At 40.7% G+C, this 27,870-nt stretch overlaps 1 protein-coding gene across 1 annotated transcript; it reads left to right on the plus strand.

The window, feature by feature from the left end:
- mfsd8l2 (major facilitator superfamily domain containing 8-like 2) lies at positions 1 to 25,887 on the plus strand. The gene is made up of 11 exons (XM_036137913.1): positions 1 to 346; positions 2,866 to 3,051; positions 3,402 to 3,464; positions 5,928 to 6,047; positions 6,281 to 6,360; positions 6,736 to 7,009; positions 13,120 to 13,193; positions 20,422 to 20,635; positions 21,518 to 21,640; positions 21,812 to 21,942; positions 24,512 to 25,887. Exons 1-11 carry the CDS (start codon positions 271 to 273, stop codon positions 24,590 to 24,592), a joined length of 1,422 nt encoding a protein of 473 aa, XP_035993806.1. The 5' UTR covers positions 1 to 270; the 3' UTR covers positions 24,593 to 25,887.
- The last annotated feature ends 1,983 nt before the right edge of the window (positions 25,888 to 27,870 follow it).

The raw sequence follows: 27,870 nt of genomic DNA on the forward strand, positions 1-27,870 counted from the left end.
TGGGCAAACAGTTTCTGTGTTGATGGGCTATTTTCTGTCCTGAGACTCAGCAAAGTCCTTGCTGCGGGAGATGCATCGGTTTTGTTGTCTGTCTGTAAGAAGTTGGGCTCTGAAATTGGACAATGGTCTGACTTTTTTCTCCAATTATCTGGGTCAGAGGCTCTAAGTGGATGCATGGTGTCTCTGGTTATTTTGTGTTGCTGCTAAACAACATTTCAGAACACCGTCTGCTCAGATCAGAGTTTTCAGGCCGGCAAGTAAATCAGCACAATGGACAATCACCAGAAGAGGAATCTAACTTTCCTGACCATTGGATTAATATTTATGCTGAGCGGGATAGAGTATGGTAAGTTTTTTGTAGACTGTTTTGTCCGTACGTCCTGTTTAAACATTTTCCTGCTAAGTCTGCAGTAGGTGCACATCGCAGATAGTAAGGCTTCTGCTTGGATGTTTGGTATACAGCGTTATGTGAATAGCCTTATAACAGCCTTCAACTTAAAACCCACAAACTTCAGGGATATTTTATTGGGATTCTATGTCATTGACCAACACAATGTAGTATATAACAGTGAAGTGGAAGGAAAACGATACAGGGTTATAAGCACATTTTTACAAATAGAAGTCTGAAAAGTGTGGCACGCATTTGTGCTCAGCCAGCATTAACTCCTGGGCCAGAATCGGTAGGGTGACTTTTCGTATGAACTGTCAGACGGCAACTTTCTTCCACCGGGAAAAGTTGCTACACATAGCAGTGATCTCAAAACACCAATGTTCCCACGTTTTCACTTGCACATTAATAAGTTATAGGCGATAAAAAATCTAAACTGTGGCGCTGCGGTCCAAGAGGTCATGTGATTTGAGTTTTGCTGCTCTGCCAATCAGATCGCTGTATTGTCAGCTGAGCGAGTTCAACCACTTCATCATGGCTGCGCCCGGAAGGTGTTGTAAACATTCGTTTCCAGACGAAGAAAGCCCAATAATAGCATTTTCTGGTGCCAGTTGAGAGAACTTGATGGCAAGGGAAAATAAATAGCCAAGACCATCCATCATTCGTTTTATAACACGCTTATCCCTGCTGGGTTCGTGAAGGGTGCCGGTCTCTATCTCCAGCTGTCAATGGGCAAGAGGCGTTGTATAAACTGGACAGGTCAGCAGTCCATCGCAGGGCAGAAATAATCCAGACTTTTGCACAATTTACTGTAATATCACCAAGACCTGCTGCGCTAGGATAGCACAGGCAACAGGTGTCGTAGTGCCAAACGACTTATCCACGGCAGAATTTGTATCCCTTGCGTCGGGAGAGTGTTTTAAACGAATAAAACTTTTAACCTCCAGCTCTGTGAAGTCTCAATATTTTTAACCATCACATTCTAATAAAATCAAATTGATTTATTTAAACTCCTAATACATTGTTCTATTTTTAAAAGCGACATATATCGTTTTCTTAATATGGTTAATATCTCTATATGGTTCTTGGTTGAACTAATATCTTATTAAATCTGATAATTTTGGCTGTACCTTTATTCAGTGTTCATTTGATCACACGTGAAATCCGCTTTATATGATCTATTCATGCGGGTCTAGCAACCAAAAAAGAAAAAAGAGAACCAGTAGACAGCTGTGATGGACTCAGGAAGGTGGAGTTTTGGTTTCAGCAGACAGACATGCGACAATCTAATAACATAAAGCTAATATTTTCCTGACACATGTGGAAATGACCACAGAGCCGTTTACTTTCTCAGAACGTGTTATATTGAGTGATCTATCGAGTTTTAACCGACATAGCAATCCTTTATGATCGCACTAACAAGTGTTACCCTTTCAGTTTTTCACACTAACTGAACGATAATGTAACGACACCATTGCTATATTTCATTAAGAAAATATAGGTTGGAAATGAGGCGGAGCTGACTTGATTCATTCTTCCAGCTCTCGACGCAGGGGATACAAATTCTGGCGGGGATAAGTTGTTTGGCTGTGCTATCCTAGCGCAGCAGGTCTTGGTGATATCACAGTAAATTGTGCAAAGGTCTGGACTATTTTTGCCCTGCAATGGACTGGCGACCTGTCCAGTTTGTACCCCGCCTCTCGTCCATTGACAGCTGGAGATAGACACCGGCACCCTTCACGAACACAGCAGGGATAAGCGTGTTAGAAAATGAATGATGGATGGACTGGGCTATTTTCTTCACCATAAAGATCTTTGCCAACTGGTGGAAGAAAGTTGCCCCCTGACCGTTCATACGAAAGTTCTTAAGGAGACGTCCTACAGATTCTGGCCCACGGACTAACATGGTGGACAAGCCTTCTGGCGGAGGTTTGTAAATTTAGACTTGTATGAAATATAGATCTTTGTGATTCGGCCCATAAAGATCAACAAGTTTTTAACAATTCCTGAGGAGAAATCAACGTCACTCTTGGAAGAAAGCAAAAGGTTTAAAAATGTTGGAAACAACTGTGTTTCCTACTTTTACATGTAGAGTGGTGTAGTACGCTTGGTGTAGGAGCACAATGCTGCCCTCTAGAGTCTAGGAGAACAGTGCTACTTCGGAGGAAAAACTGCATCGAGCATAAAAGTTGCAGACGAGTCTGCGTGGCGCGTACATGCGTCAAGCAGAAACCAGCCTTAGGCTCCACATGGTTTTCAAAGTTAATTTATAATTTTGGAAAGAAACCATGCATAATTTCCTTCCATTTAGCATTTTTTTTCACCACTTTGTTTTGGGCTATCACATAAAATCCCAACAAATAACATCAAATTTTGCTGTTGTGGCAGAAAGTGAACAAGGTAAGTATGTATGAATACTTTTGCACCAAATTTAATGAGCACACTTATCTTCTCCTGTTCCTCTTCGGTGGGCCCAGCTGTCATTCTGCCCACAATATGGAGGTATCTGCAGATTCTGGAGGCTCCGCCTTACTTCCTGGGTCTGGGTCTGTCAGCCTTCAGCCTGAGCGCGCTGCTCACAGGTCCACTGTTTGGAATCTGGTCAGATCGAAGCAAAGCAACCAAATCCATCATCCTTTTCTCCAATCTGTTTGAAATCGCTGGTGAGACTCTTAGTGTTATTTATCACTGAACGCTGCATTGTGAGATCAGGGGAAACAAACTGAATGATATGAGCTGAGAGGGTTCATGGCTTTCATTTCTTTTCACTTGGATAATCTCTAAAGGTCGAAGCTGTTAAATAAAAGCAAATATTAGTGCTCTAAAATGTTACAGTAACCATGTTAAATTACTGATGACAGCTTATGTGATAGGTACAATCCCAAATTCTGATTCTGCAAAATCAGCAAAGAAGACTAGCAGGGAACTCCCCAATACCTTAGATAAACCTTGAAGCATTCCCTGTGATTTGAGAGCCTGGGTACCAGCATTGTTTTCTTTCATCTGTCCCCAGGTAACTTCATGTATTTTATTGGCTATTCAAAGTGGCTGCTGTTATGCAGTCGTCTTGTGGCAGGTAACACACACACACACACACACACACACACACACACACACACACACACACACACACACACACACACACACACACACACACACACACACTAATACACACTCTCTCATGCATGTGACTCTTAAATTACTCAGTAACAAACTCATACACAAGGCGTTCTGGTTAGAATTGTTGACATCTCTAAACAGTTTGAGTTCTGAGAAAACTTTCTGTTTCTGAAGTTTACACGTTCTTCCAGTGGTTTCTCTATGCGATCTGGTTTCCCCCATTAATCCAATTAGACGCACCTTAGGAGGAGAAACGGGTGATTATGCTTTTAGACTTTAGGTGCCTCTTACCTTATGGCAGCTGGAATAGACTCCAGTACCTTCAAGACCTTGAACAAGACAAATAAATCACAATATTATTAGTTGTTTTTTTTCCTGTACAAAACTATTTTGAGTTTGTTGGACTTTTTTCCCAGGCAGTTTTAGCTACAACCTCGATAAGAAAGGGTGTACATCCACACTTATTTCTATAGTTTTAAAGAAGAGAATAACATGATAAAACTGAGCTGGACTTTACCAGCTTCTAATATTATTAGAATCTAACCTCAAACACACAACAGAAGCTGTATTGTGATTATTATTTGAACAAAGAATAGCCACAAACTGACCTTGTTGGGACATCCATTTCTCAGATGACTGACAAATGTCTAGTAAGTTTTCCACTTCTTTGCCTCAGTAGAATGGCTGGTTTAATATCGTCTGGACTTATAATCCATAGCAGAGGGATGGGCAGCAATTGCTGCTTCTCTAAGGTCATTGCTGATGTCTTTCCTTCTTGGCATTGCATTGACACACACCTGTAGTTTCCCTTTGAAGCAGCAAGGTAGTGGACCTGGCTTTTTATATGCAACTTTTTAATTTTATATGTATTGTTTAGAAAATATTGACCATGAGGACCTTTGTCTCGTTCACTTCGGTTTTAATTTAAATAACTGAAGAATCATTTTGCCCTAGAATTAAAAGAAATAGCTCTTTTTTACCATAAATTGCTTTAACTTTTTAAAGGTTGCGGAATTACAAAATACCATATTTTTCTGATTTTATCAAATGTAATATAGGCTTGTGCTGTATTCCTCTTCTCAGCCTTGCCTCTAACTTTGTCTCCAAACGATTCAACTCTAACTAGCATTTAATAATGGCCTCTTTAGTTTTCTTGCCCGTTGTGCTTTTGTGAAGTTCCTCATTACCAAAGAAGTAAAGGTCTTTCTCAAACCTCTGCTGGCTTTCTCCCAGTGCCCCAAATTAGTACACTATTCTAATATAATACACTGCACCATCCAGAGCTGTACTTTGCTTTCACCTGTGCAGGAAATATTATACATAAAAAAAGCTTACTTTGCACAACTAGCCTGTGAAACATGACAACTACCTTAAGTTGGGCTACAAACAAAAATATTGACAAAGTTTCTTTTTTCCATAATGGTCTTTGTATCTTTTTTCCACACTTAATGATCGCCTGTCCATCTTGGGCTGAAAGTACAATACGCCATATGAATTCTAATAGTTGAGTTAACTTGGACATATATACCCCCCATCCTTGCCATGCCAAAGATTTGCCATCCTCAACTGAGAGATTCTTCCTCAGTGCAGACAGAGTGTCTGCATAATGTGGCCTGTAGATGCAGTGTTATCATTGGGTCATTGCTGCAACACTTGCATATCATATATATGTTAACGGCAGTGATATCAATGTGCTATATAAATTATATTTTAAGTCACAGTCTTCATGCCACACCTCTCGCTCATTGAATGCTGGAGATAGGCACCAGCACCCTTCGTGACCCCAACAGGGATAAGCGTGACGGAAACTTGATGGATGGATGTTCATGCGACAGAATCTTAGGCCCATAGGTGTTCTCCTGAATTTATAGTCAAAATAACACGGCAATTAAAAACTCCATTTAAACATAGGTACGTGTGGAATCCACATATATGTCAAAAGTGTTTTAAAAGTATAATTATTTCATAATAATTATTAAAATAGAGTTTTTAATTGCTATAAAGTTACGTTCCTCTGTTAGTACTTGGGGCTGGGGCTTAAAATTCAATGCCAGCCTGCTTTTACCTGGAAATCACATTAAAAATGTTTGAGTATATGCTCAAGTTATCAGATGTGGAGGAAGGTGAGTCAGAAGCTTTATTTACTCAAAGCAGCATGCCTTTGTACTCCATTGAAACGAAAGGTAGATGTCCAACAATATGATGGTGGTTTAAATCACTAAAGCCTGAGAAAGGAACTTTCTGGACTGCTTGTGAACTTGAATTTTTGGAAGTGTTTTTAGGTTTCGGATGTTCTCAGTCATTTGCATGTATTTTGGAGGGAAATTAAAAACAGGCCCTTCAGATATACCAAGGCTTGGTATATCTATATGCACATGAGTAAGGAGTAAGGAACAGATGTTTGCTGTTTTCCTTGCAGGTGTCGGTGCAGGAGCGGGCTCCTCCATCTTTGGTTTCCTAACCCAGAGCACTTTGCCGGAAGAGCGTGCTGGCATCTTTGCAGCTGTTATGGCCTGTCGACAAGCTGGCCTTCTCGTTGGTCAGTTTCTTTCCTCCCTCTCAGCACGATTGCAGGGATGTCACACTCACCTCTCTGCTCCCTGCTCTGTATTCTGTGAAATATCAGACAGAGGGAAGATCTTTCAGCTTTCATGTGCAGTTTGATCTGCAAGCAGAAGAGGCCATTCAATACAATTACCAAGGTGTAAGGCTAGTGACTTTGCAAGTCCTCCGTTTGTCTCATCTTTAAAGCACTTCCTCCTGTCTCTCCAGGGCCGGCGTTCAACTTGTTCCTGCGGCTGTGTGATTTCAAACTGGGGCCCTTTGTTGTGAACAAGTATACGTCTCCTGGGGTAACAACATCCAGACAATCAGTAATCTGAAGTTATCTGAAAGGCTCATGAATACACAAAACGAGTCGTAGAAATAGTCACTCTACATTCTGAACTCTTCTGGGTTTTTTTTCTGCTTTGTTCTCTGAACAATTGAAATAAAGAGTATGCACCAAAGCCTAGGCCTGTAACAACCTGTATCAGTTCTGCATCCCATGATGAAACACCTGTAGCAGTGTTTCAGCCAAGACGAAATGTAGAGCCCCTCCTCCACGCCTGCTTCAATTTTCCACACAATTTGACATTGAACTGATGTCTTGATGTTTCTCTTCTGAAATACAGATTTCTGGGATTCTGGTGTGGTAAAAAGCATATCTTTTCCCTATTTGCTCTCAGATCTTCATGTGTCTGCTGTGGATGTTGCTTCAGTTTGTCGTCCTGGCTGTGTACTGGGACATACCACCCACAGGCCCGGAGGGGGAATTCATAGCGCTGGAGCTGAAACAAGAAGAGGAGAAAGAGGAGGAAGTGCCCCTGATGGGGTCAGACGAGGAGGCGGTGCGCACCTACAGAGCCGTCGACTCTGACCAATTGGAGACCTCTGCCTCATCCGTAACACAGACCACCCGAGAAGACTCAAACCCCTTTAAAAACTTCGGCGTCAGTAGAGGTGAGCAAGTAGCTCTGACTGAATGTCCTGAGCGCAGACTGTCAAGCTTCCCTCTAGGCCGTTGGAGGATTCCTGTTAGAAGATGTGTCACAGCCAATGAACATGGTTCCAATCTGCTTTATTGATTTTCTTGCAGTCACACAAACATGTAAACAGAGTTACATTGACTTTTCCTGCTCCAGGTCACTCAAAGGGATTTTGTGCAGCATATTAAATCAGATTCTCTTGTATTGGCAGGACTTGTGTGTATGTGCATGTATGCATGAATGAGTGATAGCCGGTATTATACTCTGGTAACATCATAGTATATTTATATACAATACAGTGATTGGCTGTCATCACTGATTATCTTTTATTGTACTTTGCGTAGATGTGTGTGAGTGTGTGTGTGTGTACACTTGTTTATGCTGGCTATTTAAGACCTTTTCTTGTATGATCACTTACCTTCTGGGGTTGGAGTTACAGTTGAATTAAACCTAGGTAAAAATCTGGGTTAGACAGATACTGGCGATGGCTACAGTGTAGGGCATCTCACAGGGTTAGGTAAAAACTTAGTCACTGGTGAGGTGAAGAAGTAAAAAACTGTACCAGAGACTCGTTTCAAACTGAGTTTTCAAAACAAATGGCAGTTAATAGATAACATGGTTAGAAATACAAAACTGTGCACACGTGTGCTCGAAGGAGAGTAGTGGACGCTATAGGCTGAGCTCAGAACTTAGCATCTGTGTGCAGCAGCTTCATGCCAAGAAACTGCAGTATGCAGTATTTGCTTTGAGGAGAGGATGTTGATGGAGAAGTACAGAGAGGGTCAGAGGGAGCTGTGTTGTGTTTTTGTAGAACTAGAGGTAGAACATGATAGGAGAAGCTGCAGTGTTGGATGAGGAAGTCTGGAGTAGCAGAGAAGTATGTTAGAGTGGTGCAGGACATGTATGAGAGCTGTAAGACAGTGGTGAGGTGTGCCATAGGCAGTGTTGGGCAAGTTATACAATTATATGCACACATTTAGTCAATTATATACAACTATATACACACATTCAGCTCACCCTACTCAGTTGAACAGTTTAAATAAAAAACAACTTTTTTTTAACTTGTTCCCTTTACTTGCAGCTGATACACATGAACTTTCCACCAGTCGGACAATAAGGATTATTCTATTCTATTCTATTCTATTCTATTCATTTTTAGGGCAATTGTAAGCAAAGGGTAAGGGCGATGTGTTAAAATTTTACTTATGAAGATTTGAAAAAAGATGCCTTCCCTAATCTTTCCCATTAACTGAGCACATAGATCATGCCTCAAAGTGTAATGCAGTTTGCATTCACTGTCTTCCCCTTATGAGAGATTAATTTGCTAGGGTAACATGTCCAAGAGACGTCCCTGCTCCCTGGCTCCTGGGTGACTCCAATGTGTCCTACACACCAGATTAAGTAATACAGTATGAATGAAAATGTTAATTCAATGTTAAGTTCTAAAGCAGAAGAAAATTAACTGTTTAGAAATGAAAAAAATAAATAAATACTGTGCAATTATTCATTGATAATATTGCATATTAAGGAGCTGAGGAACTTTACTGGCCTGTAGAGTCATGACCTAAAAGGGGGAAGAACATCTTTGGTAAGAATAAGAGCAGAAACGGCAAGTCAGACTTTCTTGTCCATCATCACTGTCTGACCTCATAAATGAAAGAAAGGTCAGATGTTGCCATAAAGACATTCCTAAACCTTGTTGAAAACCTTTCCAGAACAGCTGAAGCTGTTCTAGTAGCAAAGTGTGGGCCGACATCATATTAATCCTTACAGAGGCAGACTGGGATATCATTTTAAATCATTGTGTGTGTGAGGGCAAGTAACACAATACCTTTAAAAATACTACATACTTCCAATTAAGGGCTAACTTTTTATGACTTAGAAACTGAAAGATGGGCAAAATACAGCAAAGACTGGATTTAGCCCCAAGTGGGCAGATTTTAAAGACTTTGAGGAGTAGGGACAGGTTATGTGCATATTAAATCCATGTATATTTCACTTTTAACAGAGCACATGTGACAGCACTGCTTTCAAGGTCCTAAATGCATATTCCATCACTGACTACAACATGAGTGCTAAAAGAATTGATCTATCAAATGATTCATTCCTTGTTTTCTGCTTGCCTTTCACAAGATCTGGCAATGCTGATCAGTGCTAAACTTTTGGGAAAAAGAATATCAAGCTTAACGAGGATGTCAGCATTTAAAGATGAGGCGCATTCAAAATAGGCAACAACAATTATAGCATGGCTTTTACCAGATGGAAACAACTGAAACAAATGTTGGGGTTTTCTTGCAGACCAATAAATTATCTTGCCGATAACATATGAGGTTGATTTCTAGACGGTGGTTGGACCGTCACAAATAAAGTTCTTCTTCAACTTGACTGACAGATGCCAATAAATGTGACACATGGTTCCTTTAAGGTCAGTTTCAGCATTGCTTCAGACTGTCTCAGTCAGTTTCTATTCAGCATCACATTGATGTAATCTCTCTCAAGGACTGATTGAATGAGTGACTTTACCAGAAGACTTGTCTTTATGTTTAAAGCCCTAAGTTGTGGTTTAAATCTAGTGGAGTTTAAGGTCAGGGTTGCTGGTCAGGCTCTTTTCTGTTAATAAAAGCCGCTCCAGTAAGGAAAGCTGTATATGACTGTGTTTGTCTGTGTGTTTATATGTGTCAAACCCTCTTATTGATCTTCTCACTCTCTGAAGATGAGGCGAAGGGATGGCTTGCAGGCCTCCTTGTTTATTGACTGGCTCGCTGTGGTTGACTTGTGGATGAAATGGAGACAGAATTGGCAATGTGGCCAAAGTTCTTATCGATTCCATTTTGTTCTGAAGAGAATCTGCCACACTAGAAACTCTCCATGCTAGCTGTTACTGTGTGTCTGGTATCCGCTCCCTTGAATTATTGATTCTCCTGGACTTTATCGTGTAGCCGTGACGGACCTTTGAAAATCTGGCAGAGCATACGCTTTCTTTCATTAAATCTCAGGGGTCAAGGGCAAAAAATAGCCCAAATAAAATCTGATGATTTTTGCTTTTACACTGCTGTGATTTTTTTTTTTTTTTACAGTTAGCTGGTAGCCTATTTAGTTTTATTTGATTGCAATTGGATCTAAGTGCAAATACATGAAACTGCAGCATTTTGTAGTACATCTTTCAACATGTACTATTCCAGTGAGAAATGTACAAAACATGCAATCATAATGATTATTAAAACAGGAGTTGAGTGAACAAGTTTGAATTTACTGTAAATGTTCTCCAAAACACATGGGGTCAATGTTATATATAAAGGCTTTATCACATATACAAACACCCATCCAGTAAAATTTAGATGAACTTCCATCTGATTTGTGCAATTCGCCAGCGCCACTAGCAGCAGAACAGACCCACGGCCAAATGCTGCCACCGCCATGCTTGACAGCTGGTGCAGTGTTCTCAGGTTTAAACACCACACCATAACTACTCATGCCTACTTCTTCTCATTGTAGTCCAATAGCTCATTGGCTTCTTGCTTGACCAGCAAAACCTTTTCCCAGAGGGCATCTGGTTGGTCATGTGATCAGCTGCAAATTTCAGCCAAGCTTTCCGGTTTCCTTTTTGGAGTCATCAATGATTGCGTACAGTCAGTTCTCCACATACAGACATAAGCTAGAAGTGCAGTCAGTAAGAAAAGGAGGTAGGAAAAGGAGCCTGTACGCTTCCTGTTATTGTCCCTTTAACATAAGGAGCTTGTGATGTCCCCTACTGGCGCTAAGGAGCTATAATGAATCTCATATTCCTTTGCATGACATGATGTACAGACACAGCCCACCTCAAAGAAATCAACGAAAATGTCTGGAGAGTAGAGAGCACGCTCTTAGAAGCAGCACATTTACCCTTCAGATATGAAAGGGTATATGGATGACTTATCGGTCATCCATGTGGAAAAGAGGCCTTTGAACATCTCTGCCTTTGTTGTCTACAGCAAATAAGATCTAATAGATAGGGTAACAATGTAACAACAAAGTTTTAAATCAAAGGAAGCAATGAATTCAGCATGTGTGTGTGTGTGTTTGTGTATATATATATATATATATATATATATATATATATATATATATATATATATATATATATATTTATAGATAGATAGATAGATAGATAGATAGATAGATAGATAGATAGATAGATAGATAGATAGATAGATAGATAGATAGATATCTTCAAGGTCCATAGTACACGTTTTGGGGTTAAATACTTATTTATTGGCTGGATTAGTCAGTTAATGAAAGACTGATTGGGGCCGAATCTTCTGGATATGGGTGTGACGTGGTGCGCGTTCTCGTTCACATAGGTACTTTATTGAGTCTCCACCATAATCGATGCCTTTGGTAGAGAACACGAGCTAACTTCAATATCTATAGCTTTCTTACCTCAGAAGACATTACGTGTCTAAACAAAACAATTGTGCAGTCGCAGTGGCAGATGCTTTTCCTCTTCTCCCATGCATGTGTACAACGCTGGTGTCATTTCCACTTGTCGCCAGAGGGGGCAAACTTGTCCAAAAATACAGGAACTTACACTATGCGTCTTTAACCTTTAAAATTAAACTCTGTCTCTGTTGTACACGTCGCTTATTTTGCATATATTGTGTATACACCATTTTATTTTAAAAACAAAACCTATTCATGAAATTAAAACGATTAAAAAAAATAAAAAAAATAATTTTCTTCTTAAACTCTGTTTAAGAAGAAAATTCCAAGCAATTGGACCGGTCACTGTTAGAGCTAGAAAGTCCATAGTTAGAATGTTTTGGTTGCAGCCTGTTGTACTAATAAAGACATAAGGTACAATAATAGTACAGAAAAGATGAACGTTGCTATCACAGATCATCTCTCCGACCCCTCATACAAATTAAAAGTTGGCGCATGGTTCCAGGTACTAAGTGTTCACTTCTATACAGAAAGCCCGTAATTTATTATTATTATTATTTTTTTGCTTTCTTTTCTCAGGTATCACATTACACATGTCGGCTTAAATAATAATACATATGATTTAGCAATGGTATCAAGGTGTGACTCTATTGTATCTGTTACAATATGTCCGTTGGTTGTGCTGTTCTTTTTACATCTCTCTTTGCAGGTGATGAAGCAGACGGAAGATGTTTTATCATTCTCTCCCTTTTATCTCTTCTTTCTTTCACCTCTTCTCTTTCTTTTTTTTCTCTTCTTGTTCTTCCTTTACTCTCCTACTTTCCCATTGTAGTGTTCACATAACTTGAAATTCTCCCCGCAGTAATCACAATAAAACTATTTACATGCATAAATCAAGCGGAGCACTATGGCGAAAGCTGTTCGCTCCACTTGTGAAAGTAAAATCTGTCGAGCTCTATTTGGCATTAAGACATCAATTCTTATTGCCACATTGCTAGACAAGACACTGTGTGTGTGGGGGGGGGGGGGGAGTTGGTGCTTGGAAGAGTGAAAAACAAGATTCACAACTTTAGAAATGTGAGTGTGGAAAACAATGGCCTTTAGACGTGAGAAATATGTAGCGATCATTAAGCCTTCCAGGTAACTTTATAGAGCAAATCTATGATTTAGACAATATTTAAACCTGTTTTGATCTCTGTTTGCACAAAACAACAGCTGATCCAAGGATATATGTACACACATGAAAACAGCAGTATACAGACTCTTTACTCGAGTAAATAACAGAGCAAAAAGTGAACAAAGACATCTGAACCAGAGCAGATCACACACTGTAATATCAAGCCTTCTCTCCAGCCATCTGTCGGGAACATCCAAATTTAGCTGCAAGCCCAGCTTGTTTTCATCCCTGCTATGTCCATAAGGGAGTTTTTGTTCCAGGAAAAGATGGGACCGAGACATGGAATTTATTAAGATCTATTTATCTCTCATTCTTTCATAAAGAAAAACTCCAATTCACCCTAATCTCAAGCAGAAACTTGGGATAGACTCTTGAGTTTTTCCTTTCTCACCAAACTTTATCTCCAGATAATGTGCCAGTCAAAGTTTTTTTTTGTTGAACTTGTTTGTGGATTTTCCCTTTAATTTTTTCTGTCTTCCACTTCACAGAATTCCTGAGAGAAGAAGTGGTTGTTCTCCTTACGGCTCAGTTCATCACTCTGTTCAACCAGACAGCGCTGGAGGTGAGAGCAGTAGCCGCAGTTTCCAAACATTCTTCTCCACCCTGCTCAGTTTTACTCAGGGCTGAGTCCGAAGCAAATCTCTCGATGGAACAACTCTGAAAAAACGGAATTTTCTAAATTCTTGGTGCAATGAATGGCCTCTTTTTTCTCTCTAAAAAGTATTATTAAATGAAAAAAGCTATCCAAAAGAACCCAGTCCTATGTGAGGATATTTCTTCCACACTTGGATCACTTGTCATTAATCATTTTCTGGTGTTATTTGGCTAGCCACACCCAGGCTGGATTGGTACCAGACTTGTAGAATTAAGAAACCATTAAAAAGGACCTGTATGACAACATGAAGTAGGCTAAAGGATCTCAAAAGGAACATGTTCTAATCTAAAGAACAGAAGAGAACTGACCTCCATCGGTCTAGAAATGGTTACAAAGCTATTTATATGGCTTGGGGACGCCAGTGTATGGGTGTATGACCTTGACGTCAAGCACCAGATGATCAGTCATCATACAAATTTTTCATCTGGTTATTAATTCAGTCAATTAAAGTTTAACGGTATTTGAAAACTTGCATTGTTGTGTCAAATATTGATATTTCATAAAAACAGATTAATTATAATAAATTTATTACAAACCCTCTGATCAAACCGAATATTTTTCATGGCGTTCTACTATAATATAGAAAATGTAAAAGAATAAAACTGTTGATGAGTACAATGCAAGCACAGTCACAGCAACAAAGCCAGAGGGTGTCTGAAGAAAAGTCGGATCAAATAGACTTCAATGCCACTGAGTGAAAATATGTTTTAACCCCGTTTTTAAACATCTCTGGGAGCAGATGTAATTTTGAAAGAAATCCTGTTCCACAGTTTGGGGACAAACACCAAAAAATTATCTTTTCATGCAGGACTAGGTTGGTCTGGATATTTTTCCCCCTACAGTAAATGAAATGCATCTTTAAATGGATTTTGTCTTTTTATACACTTTACATCTTTATTTGATTTGAGAATGTGCTTGATTCTGAAACCCTTAAAAATATTGAAATATCTGTGAAAAAGCTAAAACAGAGGAAGTCTGTAAGGGGGAAGCACTGTACAGTATGTAGCACAGGCTTGCAGCGTAATTGTCTCTAATTAGCTCACAGTACCCAGAGCCATTTATATCCTTTTGGACTTGCATCGATTTCTCACCAAGATCCTGCACTGATGACGAGAGACTCAGACTGCTGTGTAAAGTCCTCTCAAGCACATCCTAAAGATTTTCGATAGAGTTCAGGTTGTTGCTCTGTGGTGACCAATCCAGGTGTGAAAATGATATCTCTCGATGCCTGAATCAGTCTTTCCCAGTTTCAGCCCCAGGAGGCCGAGCCCTGCCACTGTGAAATATGCTGCTTCCCTCTGGAAAAGCAAAAAAAAAAAAAAAGTAACAATGCAAAACCTGGCAGTGAGCTTATTTAACTAATGGACACCAAACATTTGAGTCTAAAGCTGGCCAATAACAGTAGCCCCAGATCATAATACTGCCCTCTCAGGTGGGAACAATAAGCACTCGCTATGATAAACCCATTATTTCTTATTCTGGTGTGCTTATCAGTTTGAAACTTGTTATACCCACACAACCTTATTCCACTGATCACAGTCCTGTCTTTATTCCTCCTCACATAATGAAACCTTTTTTTTTTATTTGTCTCACAGATAAGTGGCTCTCTGGAGGCCACACGGTTATTTAGTCACAGTACATTGCGTTCTCTTCACATGAGGTCTGCGGAAACGCTCCCTTTCACTGTTAACCTCTACCATGGACTTTCTTTCATTAGATTTCACTCAACAATTAGGTGGTTTCCAATCACACGTACTCTATTAGTTTCCTTCCAGCTGGATTTCCCCCTCAAAGTTTAAAATTCAATATTTTTTTCAGTATCGTATAGAGTAGTTTTAAATTCAATTTTAATCATATTAAAAAACTGTGTTTTTGCCTCATGCAACTTCTGAAACAGAGGGACACTGTTTCACCTAGAATGATTCTTTTAAGATGAGAGAACCACAGTTTCCAATTGTTCTATTGGGATTTTATGTGACCAAAACAAAGTAGTATTTAGCCGAGAAGAGGAAAGAAAATTGTAAATGGTTTTCTAAAAATATATATATATATATATATATATATATATATATATATATATATATATATATATATATATATATATATATATATATAAAACACAATAATAATCTGAACACTGTAAAGTACATTTGTGATCCGCTCCCTGAGTCAACCCTTTCTATAATCACCTTTTGTTGCAGTCACAGCTGTCTTTTGGAATACATCCATCTGGTTCCGCATGTAGAGAATTTTGTCCACTCATTTTCAGCAAAAAAGCCTCCAGGTCTGTTTAAGTGCAAGGTGGGCTTTGTTAACAACGTTTTTTAAATTCTTACCCCAGACTCTCAACTATATGTAGATCTGGATCATTATTGGGCCATTCTAAAATTTACATGTGCTTCTATCTAAGCCATACTATTGTACTTCCAATAAAGTTGGGATGCTGTGTAACGCATTGTGTATAAGTCAATCAGATTCACTACAAAGACAAGAAATTGAATGCTCAAACTATGCAGGCCAACAGTCTCTCTTTCATGGATGAAGATGTTCTCATCCTGGATAGAAAGGAACGTTAGTTTTAGAGAGGAGTAAAAGCAGCAATTTTTTGTATAAAGAAACCGGCCGGCTTTAAACAGGGGTGGAGCCTCTGACAATGCTGCTATTGCGAGCATGACTCCGCCCCCTGGGATCAATAGGTGGCCATCAGAGCACCAATGATCAGTCGGTAGGCTGATGGTCCTCTTTTGCATGTGAACAACCAGTTTTGATTGTCACACTTAAACTTGTTGATCCGTGATGCAAATTTACAGATACAGCTCAACAGACTGAAGAAGTCTCTTGGAGAAGAGACGAAACGTTTCAACAAAGGAGAGCCCAGATGACCAGATGTTTTTTTTGCAAGTATTCACTAATTCTGAATTGGATGCTTGCAACATGTTACAAAAAGCTGGGATAGGGGAAACAAAAAGACTGGGAAGGTTGAGGAATGCTAAAAAATAATAATAAAAAAAAAATCACCTGTTTGGATCAGGTTCATTGGAAACAGGTGAGGGTCATGATTGGGTATGACATGAGCCTCCCTGAAAGGCTCAGTTGTTTAAAAGCAAAGATGGTGTGAGGTTCCCCACTTGGTGAACAAATTTGTGTGCAAATAGCCTAACAGTTTAAGAACAACGTTCAGTGTACAATTGCAAAGAATTTGGGGATATCATCATTTACCGATCCCATAGTATCATCAAAATCTCATCTGCCATTGAAAATGTGTAGCGAAATATGAAGCACAAAATACTGAAGTTGTACATCAAGTAACAATGGGAAAGAATCCCACCAATAAATTAGTGTCCTCGGTTTCAAAACGTTTACGCGTGTTAAAAGAAAAGGTGATGCAGCACAGTAGTAATCATGTCCCAGCTTCATTAGGACGTGTTGGAGGCATTCAATTCAAAATGATATTTGTAAAAAATGTTAATAAAAATAAAGTTTATTAGTTTTAACATTAAATATCTTGTCTTTGCAGTGTATTCTATTGAACATAGGTTGAATGGGTTTTGTAAATGGTTGTATTCTCTCTTTATTGACATTTTACACTGTGTCCCACCTTCAGGGGAACTGGATTTGTATATCTGCTTGTGTGTTTTGAGCTCTTGTCCTGTTGGATGGCAAACCTCTGCTTCAGTCTCAAATCTTTTGCATCCTGGAACCAGTTTTCCTTCAAGGATTACCGTCCACTTTGCTCTGTTAATTTTCTCATCCACTCTGACCAGCTCCATGTTTGTCTCGTCCTCTAAAATCCTCGTGGTAAACGGGACTTTTTATGGCTTTCTGTCTACAACAGATTTTTTTTATTGCCACTCTTCTTTAAATCCAGATTTGTGGAGTGCACAACTACCAGTAATAGGTGAAAAAGTTTCATTTTCACCAGAAGACCTTATTTCACATGCTTGCTCTGTCCCCAACGTCGACACAGCAGGACTTCCAATGGCTTCCTTCTTGCTGTTCTTCTATGAGGTTGCAATTTGTGGAGCGCACAGCTAATACTCGTCCGGTCTAGGGAGTCTGCTAGCTGAGCTGTGAAGCTTTGCAGATCTTTCAGACTGGCAACTGTGATGTTACCTGTGATTGATGCTCTCCTTGTCAGTGTAGGTGGACAGCCATGTTTTGGTAGGTTTGCAGTTGTGCCATACTCTGCATTTTCAGTGGAGGGTCATTTACACTCCACACAGATGGACTCCATTTACTAAAATACTCCAGAAGGGAACTGAATTTATTTAGAGGTGTGTGGAAAGGGCTCTGAATACAAATGTATCCCACATTTTTAGATCCTAGCTAGTAACTATTATTGTTACTAACTATTTGGAACTTTTTGTTCTCTCTCTTTTTTCTTCATAGAAGGTACACCTGGTCTGGCGTTCTGTTAGCTGTCATACCATCCGGAGAAGACGGCTCACCCGCTACTACCATCTAATGTAGAACAGATTACTGGATCAATGTGTGCTTATGTGCTTTTTTGTCTGTCTTGTTGTGTCTCTGCTCTGTCTTCTGTAACCCCCAGTCAGTCGAGGCAGATGACCGTTCATACTGAGCCTGGTTCTGCTGGAGGTTTTTCCTTCCCGCTAATTGGTGGTTTTTCTTTCCACTGTCGCTTCATGCTTGCTCAGTATGAGGGATTGCTGCAAAGCCATGGACAATGCAGACGATTCTCCCTGTAGCTCTACGCTTCTCCAGGAGTGAATGCTGCTTGTCGGGACTTTGAAGCAATCAACTGGTTTCCTTATATAGGACATTTTTGACCAATCTGTATAATCTGATTGAAAATTTTATTGAATTGAAAAAAAAAAAAAAAAAAAAAAAAATAAATATAAAAAAAAAAAATAAATATATATATATATATATATATATATATATATATATATATATATATATATATATATATATATATATATATATATATATATAGTGCACAACCTGATTTACAGGTTTCACAGTTTGGCTTTAACAAGAAGGCTCTTGTTTGAATCCTGACCAGGGGTCTTTCTGTGCAGAGCTTGCATGTTGTCTCTGTGCATGCATGGGATCTCTCTGCCTGCTCTGCTTCCTCCCACATTTAAAAAAATTACATCTTAGGTGATCCGTCCCTCTAAATTGCACTGTGCAGCGTGTGCGTGTATCGTTGTGTGTCTCTGTTGTCCTGTGATAGCTGGGCAACCTGTCCACGGGGCGCCCTGCATTCTTGCACAGTCACTGCTGCAGATAGGCTCCACTGACCCCGCACAGATGAGCGGGCGTTTGCGATGGATGGATCTGTTATTCACCTTCCACTTCACAGTTATGCACAACTTCATGCTGGTCTATCTCATCATATCCCAATAAAATGCGTAGACACTTGTGGTTGTAGAATGACAAAATGGGCAAAAGTTCAGTGGATGTGAAAACATTTGTGGGGCAATGAATTTGCTTCAATCATTTCTCATTAAAACATGACTGGATTGTGGTAAATTTGGAAAACCCTTCATTGGAAGGAAATCATGATGGTGCACCGCCCAAAAGATGCTCTCTCTCTGCAGCTTTGACTGTGTATGTCAGCAGGACAGGCTTTGATCTCATTATGTAGGTCAAAGGTCAGGCCGCACCCCCTGTCCTGCTCTGACATGGCTCTCAGGGACAGCAGCAGCCATCGGAGAAGATTACAACATGCTGACATAATGCTGCCGCCAAAGGAGTCACATCTGGGCTGGTGCCCATAACCTAGTGAGGGTCTGCAGTCTCTAGCAACCAAAAGCCGTACGGAGGAGAGCTTAACTCGTTAAGCTCTCCTTCCTTCTGTCATCTCCCAATCTATGTGCATTATTTACCCAGTTTCTTCCCCAGACAAAACGTCTCTACAGCATGATGCTGCCACCGCCGTTCTTCACTGTAGGGGCGGTGTTAGCCAGGTGATGAGCAGTGAAAGCTTTTCTCCAGGCATAATGCTTGGAGTTTAGTTCAACATGTCTAATGTTTTATTTTCATCAGACAACAGAAATTTGTTTCAGCGTGACTTTTATCAGGGAAGGGCTTCTGTCTGGACGCTCTACCATAAAGGGCTGATTTAGATCTGCTGGATGGCTCATCTGCCTCCAGACGTTAAAACAATGAATCACAAACCTTAGCGGCCGTTGGATTCTTGGTGACTTCTCTAATTAATCATTCAGATTGCTCTGGCAGACAGATCTGATGCAGGTTCCCGGTCTGTCCAAAATTTCTACTGTTTCAAAATGATAGAGACCAGTCCTTTTTTGGACGTTCCGTGCTGGGAAATGGTTTTTGTATCCTTCCCCTGGTTTTCAGGTTAACACTATCAGGTAATTTGGTTTTACAGACAAGACTTCATTGCTCGGTTGTAGTTCAGAGATGCATAGCTATCAGAGCTGAGAACTTTTATCCAGAAGTGAGTTTCCTTCCATATCATGTAGAATCCATGATATGGAACCATCTCCCTGTGGCTCTACGCTTCTCCAGGAGTGAATGCTGCTTGTCGGGACTTTGATGCAATCAACTGGTTTCCTTATATAGGACATTTTTGACCAATCTGTATAATCTGACCCAATCTGTATAATATGATTGAATGTGACTTTGTAAAGTGCCTTGAGATGACATGTTTCATGATTTGGCGCTATATAAATAAAATTGAATTGAATTGAATTGAATCTGAAGGATGATCAGTAGAAATCTGATGCACCCAAGATCAATTTGGAGTATTTCGAAATGAAATTTCGAAATGAAATTTATTCGAACATGAACATGATACAAATATAAAAATAAAATAGTGCACAGTAACAAGAAGTGCATAAGAAAGAAGAGAAAATACAGATTTTTGTTTCAGTTAACATATCATGCTCAAAATGGGATAGGAAGAAGTGAGAACTTATAAACTCCTACCCCTAAACACTTGAGACTTTAGAGTCCTATAAACTCCTACTATCATATAAAAGGGTGTGAATACTTACACAAAACACTAGATTTTAAAGGAGGTTCAGTTTTTTTTTTTTTTCTACAGTGACATTAAAGCCAAGTGCTTTGTTGTTAGAGCTAATTTCCCTTTTAGCTTGAATTTCGCCCAAACCCGACCTGCCTCTCTGTCTTTAAAAACCCGCAGACCATGGTGACCCCGCTGACGCAGCGCTACTTCAGCTTCGGCGAGCTGGGCAACAGCCTGATGTACAGCCTGTGTGGGGTGGAGGTCATCGCGGGCTTCTTCTTCGTGCGCTGGCTGAGCAGCAAGGTTGCGGACCGTGTGGTGCTGGCAGTGGGCCTGGTCATCTGCTGCACCGCCTGTATCTGGTGCCTCATTTTCCTCTGCAAGCCCCGAGGTGCTAACCTGCCCACGAAAACACACACAAACAACACACCCGGACGAGCCCACACGCAGACTCCAGAAGCGTCTCGGCTTCAAGAGCCAAGTTGTCTTTGTGCGGGCCGGCGTCGGTGGGCAGAGCGCGGCGGAGTCACATTGGGTAACCCAGCGGATGAAATGAATGAGCGCTGTAAATGATATCACTCAGGCTCTGGTGGGCCAGCAGGCGATGGCGCAGGCAGGCTGGATCCTGTGCGCTCGTGTTGGCCTGCGTCTGTTGCAGCTCGTCACGTTTATCGCTCTGATTAACAGTGACAGGTGCTGGAGTCGGGTACAGCCTGGGTACATTTAACAGGATTACAGTAACCTAATTAAAGGGAAAAAGCTATTTGTTAGAGCGTAGCCTACATTTGTTCCCTATTTGTTGCAGTTCCACTCAAACAAACAAAAGCGTCGAGCTTGTGACAGACAGATACCTGAGCAAAAAAAAAAAAAAAAAAAAAACGATTCGCAGTCCCGCACCTCTGAGGGAGCGGTTTAATTTGCCTTTTCATCACGAGATTATAGACGTTCTACTCAGACAGGAACATCGAACCGCTCGAGTGGGCACAGATTCACGCAAACATGCGCGTGATGCAAGGCAGCAGAGAACAGAGAGCGAGCGGCTGCCAGCTTGGCAGAGGTTTCATTCGCAGACAGAGCTTTTCTGTGCAGGAGCCAGCCCATTTGTGGAGGCAAACCTAAAAACCGGTCGGGGTGCAACTGACGATTCGGCTGTCGCTCTGCTCAGATCGTTGACACCTAGCTGAAAGGAAAATCAGCATATATAGTCAGACAAGCCTCAGAAAGGATGTACAGAAGTCATGCACGTAGCTATTAAATTCACCATGCTTTGCAGGTGCATATGAATGGCAGCTCTCAGCCTTCATCGTCGGAGTTTTTCTGCAGCTCCTGGGGCTTCCCTTCGTAGCCGTGTCCCAGGTGTCTCTCTTCTCCAAAGTCACTGCAGAAAAAACTCAAGGTTTGCTCATGTTATGCCCTTATTTGCCATCAACTGACTATTGCTATGTGTATAGGATAGTAAAAAAAACAACAACGTTACTGATATGGTATATCTGGTATAAACGGTATATTTTAGGATGGGCACATGGGAGAAATGAAAATGAAATATTTTGTGTTGCTCCTCTCAAAGGGTTCAGCCAAGGTGTTCGACGCTCCGTTGGAGGCCTGGCTACCATCTTGGGTCCTTTGTGGGCTGGAGGGTTGACCAATCATTTGTACATAATGCTGGGCATGATGCTGGCTCTGCTCGTCATGATCACAGTAAGTAGAACTGGAGCATATGCACAAACTATGACCTTTGCAACATTTAAACATCATGAAGTCTTTTCCATTATTGTAAAATTGCCCAGTTATGCAAGTTGAAGAAAAAGTAAAGAAAAACATTAACCCTTCACATCTCAGCACGTCTGCACCACTCAACAATGCTATATCACCTCTGACAAAACGTCGCTGCAGCTTTGACTCAAACGGTTCTGTTTCCAGTAAAGTCTGTGGAAAAACCTGCAGTCCAAGTACCCGTTGCCCTCCACTAGAGTGTCCCACTCTTTAAACTGCATGAACTGCACTAGAGGCAAAAAAAGGAGCTGCAAATCCTCCACAGGCACCAGATTTTAGTGTGCCAGTCTCCACGTACATCTGGTATGGTTTGGCTTTGAAATCTTCTTCAGAAACTGGCTGCTGGTGGAGGATGCACTGCTGATGTAGAAACCTTTGAGAAGTCTGTCAACTTTGCATCCGGCATTAGGCGGGAGTGGTGGGCCAGTGGTTAGGGAGCTTGGAGAAGGTGCTAAGGTCGGCGGTTTGAAACTCAGACTGTAACTCTGTGACGTGGCGGGGGACATATGGAGCGATCTGTGGTCATGGGTCTTGCTTCCCATGGCAAATTTACCCTCTGTAGGACTATAAGGGGAAATTTAAATTTCTACTTAATGTAAACCAAGTGTGCATTCAATGAAACTACATTTCTTAATGGAACATATTGCTCCAAATCGTTGCGGCGTAATTATTAATAATAATAAAAATCATAATTTTTCACTACAATATCCATTCCAGTGAAAAAGTGTACTTTTTCACTGGAATGGATATTTTAGTGCAGTGGCCTGCCCTTGTGTCGCTCCTGGAGAACATTCTGGGGCCAAGGGTCTGGCTCAGGGACCCAGAGTGGCAACCAGTGGGATTTGAACCTGGGAACATGAGGGCTCTTCCTGCTCTAACCACTGGGTCACCACACCCACAGTTACATTGAGCTACATTAAAATATAGCCAGGCTCATAAACCAACCAGTTAAAATATATATATATATATATATATATATATATATATATATATATATATATATATATATATATATATATATATATATATCAGTCTAATAATCAAAAAACAGCTTCAAGCTTGAATTTTTTCCTATCTATTGAGTAATCTCTGTCAGGTAAAACAAAACAAAAAAAAACCTATTTATCAGGATTGAGATTTTAAATTCATTAAAATGACATAAGAATAATGAAATAATAAGAACCAAAGGAGCGGATAATCAGTGTTATTTAGAAGTAAATTTGTATTTAATCAAATGAATGTCTGCTCTCTAATAACTACTGATTAGGAGTACAAGAAACCAAAGACAAACATACAGAAAACCCCCTAAGCTCCAGAAATGATCAAAATTGTCAAAACTATCACAGTTATTAAGTATTTCGACATTAGTATTCAACAATTTTTGAACTAGATTAAATTTATTGAGCAATAAATCATATTCCCATTCGTGGTTTGACACGATCATCATGAATAAATGCTCATTTTACATCTCTGTCAGCAGAGACTTTCTTTTCATTTATAAACAAAATGTGTCACCTGAGATGAAGCTCCAGGTGCTTTTTTTTGTAGATTTTTCATGGTTCACGTGAAAAAAATAATATTTGCTTACTGAAACTGTCTTTAATTCGCTGACCTTTTCTGTCCACAGGGCGCCGCCGGGTTTATAGTTAACACGGAGGCCACGTTTACACTAACTGAAATCTGTCCTCATTGTGCCCCTTTTCTTTTGCCATGAACCTCTTACGTGTTTTTTTAATTAAGAATAAATCTCTAAATCTCCAGCAATCACACAACAGGGCGTCAAGCTTGAAGCACACAACGATGCATTCAGGGCCCAACACTGAAGCTAACCTTAGTTTAGTGACAGACTTCACTTGACGAGCTTTATTACTGCCAGAACTCGTAGCCTGAGATCTGGGTACATCCATTTTCTTTTGCTTGTCTGATATTGATTTTCTGAACCACAGAACACTGCTAGCCTCCCACTGTAGCTGGGCTTGCTTGAGTCTGGCTTAAGTCTGGCTTGCCTCGCGCACAAACCCAACAAGTCGGAGTTAAACCCTCCTTACACAGTTAGCTCCAGGTTTTACCACGGGTTCAAATATTTTAATGTTACCAAAATAGTTCCTCTGGGTGAAAGTAATATGAATATTTCCAAGTGGGCCAGCCCAACAGAGAATCTGTGGAGGGAGCTAATGGTTAGGGGGATGTCAGGAAAAGAGACTCAAGGGGTATGAATAACTTTGGTCTTAACTTTATATCCATGCGAATGGCTCTTAAATAACAGCAACAGAGTTAAAATAAAAACCTTCTTCGTTTTCTGTGATTAACGGTTAATTGCCTCCATCCGGTATTTGCCCATGTTGGAAAAAGTTGCCACCCAATGAGTGACCAAGCAGTTGCCACAGAGTTGTCTCTAAGTAAAATCCTTGACTCAGCATGTCCTAAATAGCCCGCGCTCACTACCCAGCGCCCTCCCTTCTCTGAAGCCACTTCCTGCTGTACCTTCTTGCAGGTTATGACGGTGCTGTCCTACGAGCGGCTGGTCGAGCCGAGGGTGGTGCAGTGTGCCCAGGGCTCTGACAGCGGAGGGTAGGGCTGCGGCATGAATGACGAGCAGGAGAGGGCCAAGGCGGGCCAAGGGGATGCCCTTCACTTCAGAGAGAATAAATCCAAGTTTCTTGAAGAGGAAAGTGTATGAGTGTGGAATAAAAATGATCAAGCCTCATATTTCCAAGCTTTGCATGCTGCCTCTGCTATCAGCCTGTAGTTACATGAACCACAAACTCACATTACTATCAGCCTATTAATTACATTTTACACAAGGGGGCACCATTGCTCTCACGTTGAATACCTAGAGGCTTAATTGTAGATGAAAGCTATTATTTTTAAGCTGCACTATTTATATTCCCAGGTTTTGGTTTAAAAAAAAAAAAGCCTTCTTTTTTTTTTCTTTTCTGTGCGACCCATGTATCGAAATGCGGTTTATTCTTCCCCTGTGAAGAGGAAAGCTCTCTCTGAAAATGAAACGGCTGACACAATGAGTGCAGACGTGGAGTTGTCAACTTCTTAGCAGCCTCATGTCAAAAAAGCTGACAGAAGAAGAGGGCCAAAGAGAGCGATTCTTCACACATTTATCCGTACCTTCCTTTCTCTAAAAGAGAAGAACGACGCACAAACTGCTCGGTTGTAATTAAACCACCTTGTTTGCCCAATTCTTTCTTGAAACCCATGAAGTAAAACCAGATTCACAAAAAAAAATTCAACAAAAATACTTTCTAAATTGCCAACCCTATTTTTTAACTAAAGGGAGCGATTAAAATTTTAATAGCATGCATCCATAATTTAGAATTTGACAAGGTGTGAGTAGTGTACAGTCAGCTGTTCTTGCCTGTATTCTCCTCTAGGATGTGCTGCGTGCTACACATCAGCAGATGAGAGAGGAACGCTGTAAGCAACATCAAGGCATTGTCGATTCTCTTTGTAGAAATGAGCGCGGCTTTGGCCGGTCCCTGTGTTTTTGCATAATTGCAGATAAGGCTCAGTAACCTTTCCAGTTTTCCGCGCTCAGCATGTGATGTTTGCCTTTCTAGAGGCTTTCTGCCCGAAATGGAAATTCTAATCTCTACGACTCAAGGACATAATATATATAAGTACTTTTATGCCCTGATCAGCGTATTGAGGTGCTTGACATTTTGAGGGAGATAACAGAGTGCAGGGATTCAGGTCAGACCGGAATCCGCTCACTTTGAACAGTAGCTCTGTCTTGCTGGATGAATCTCTTCTTTTATGTTTCCCGCTAACTAAAACACACAGTTTTGAAGCGAACCCGAATTTTAATCTGCGGGGATTTATTTTTTCATCTGGGTTGTTTATGGCAAAACAAGCAGGGGAAAGAAAAAAAAAAAAAACAGCAAGAAAATGTTAAACCCAGACAAACACGCTCACCCTGCAAATGAGAAGCTGATGTTGAGCTTTTTTTTTTCTTTCCCGGGGTCTCAGGGGTTTGGTTGCTGCAGCTTTACTCACTCTGCTATGACAGGAGCTTAAGGTAGTTAACAAACCTTGGACGCATCCTGCAGCTGCGCAACCTTTTTTTCAGGAACGATTTTTGCTAAAACTAATGGAACTCATGTGAAAGCAATGCAATGTTCTAAACAGGTTGTGAGGACTTTATGTCCCCCTTCAACAAAGAAATACAGAAGTCGGGGGTTGGGGGGGGGGGGGGGGGGGGGGGGTGCTTGTACGTGAACTACAGTACACCAGCCAGCTCAGCAGTCACCATGATGAAATTCTCAAAGACACACAGAACAAGCATTTGATGTAGGGACAGCCAATTATTTCTGTTAGCCAAGGACAAGCGTGCGTCGCTATGGAGATGGGACTCTGCAAAAGGGGGAAGTTAGATGGCAAAGCCAGCGAGAGTGGACACAGTGGATATTTTTTTTTTTTTTTTTTTTTTTGCCGGAGCAGAGCGTGGAACCCGTTACTGCAACTGAGACGAAGCAGATACGGCGCAGTAATTACAGTCTGCTGCAGCCGGGCAGACCCTCCTCTGCTGGAAGGAACGTTTCTTCTCTCAATGCATCATTCCATCACAAAGACAATAAATAAAACCTGGATTTTGCTGCTGCTGCTGCACTGGGTCATTTCTTTCAGCATTTTCATAAAGTAGGACACCGTACTGATGGACGAAGGTCTGGACACTTCAAAGGATAGGTTGAATAATTTCAGCCTCCCTCTGATGTCAACAAAGCTTGTGGACTAAAAGGGAACGTTTGGATCTTCGGACGTTGGTTCGGCGAAGAACTTGTGTGTCCGTCGTATCTTACCTACTGGGGATAAGCGTTTTCTATGAGTTCTGATTAAAAAAAGCTTAGCCCGCCTCAGAGAGCTAATGTGTTGTCAGAGCTGGGCCACAGCAGATTTTCTCCATCTCTAAAAATTGAAAGCAGCTCAGTGAACACATTTCTATAAATCTTTCCATTGCAGTAATCCTTTATGGGTTGTCTACACCAGTCTGTGGCCCATTACAGCATAATGAAATATATGTTAGCATTTATTCTCTAATAGTATTGTTTTTTTGTACTCTATGTTACTTTCATAAAAAGTAGCTACAATACACCTGACTTTCTTTGTTGTACTGCATGCATTTCACCCGGGTAGTACATCCTTACACACTGAAGTATCACTGCCTTTGTTGACGGGATGTTCCGATTCAATCTCACGTATCATCTTCGGTTTCCAATCAAGGCATTTAAAAAAAAAAAAGATCTAAATCACAGTCTCTGATGAAACTTGACTTTCGATCCCTTTTCTTGCCGTACTATCTGGGGATTGTGTCAGGATCAACTCCAGTGAGTCGTGTGTTTCATGGCCAAAATCTCAGTGTTTACTGAATAAATCCAGGTTTTCCTTAGCAATTCCATTTTTTCCATTCAACGTTGACGGTAAATGAAAGACTGCTGCACCTCCTGGTCCGTCGGCGTTAACTTCTGTTCTGTTCTGGTGGAGATGGCCGGAGAGCAGCTGAAACGCTACACACTGAATTTTATGACGTTCAAAACAAAGTGCTAAGTGTATGAAGCAGGACATTTCCTGTAGGGTTTGTCCATGCCCTCATAGATTCACTGGAACACATTATGAACAAGTCAAAATGGAACAAGGTAAGTCTTTCAAACAGAGACAAAACAAAGATTTTCCTAATCACACTTCATTGTGATGCCAGAGTATCTACAACTCAGTGCTGGTGAGTGGAGGCCACTAGACAGAGAAGATGCCCCATAGACGCATTAGACCAGTGTTGCCACACTTTTTATCCGAGTATCACATCAGTAAAAACTAATAAATAATATATGACTGTTATACTAATAG

Source organism: Fundulus heteroclitus, chromosome 6 (genome assembly GCF_011125445.2).
Source record: "Fundulus heteroclitus isolate FHET01 chromosome 6, MU-UCD_Fhet_4.1, whole genome shotgun sequence".
Classification (NCBI taxonomy): Eukaryota; Metazoa; Chordata; class Actinopteri; order Cyprinodontiformes; family Fundulidae; genus Fundulus; species Fundulus heteroclitus.

What these genes read in the sequence shown, in the direction of transcription:
- mfsd8l2 (XM_036137913.1), top strand. Translation starts at nt 271, where the DNA reads ATGGACAATCACCAGAAGAGGAATCTAACTTTCCTGACCATTGGATTA. An exon ending in AAACTTCGGCGTCAGTAGAG is followed by an intron (nt 7,010 to 13,119) that starts GTGAGCAAGTAG and finishes TCCACTTCACAG; the next exon opens with AATTCCTGAGAGAAGAAGTG. An exon ending in CTCTGCTCGTCATGATCACA is followed by an intron (nt 21,943 to 24,511) that starts GTAAGTAGAACT and finishes ACCTTCTTGCAG; the next exon opens with GTTATGACGGTGCTGTCCTA.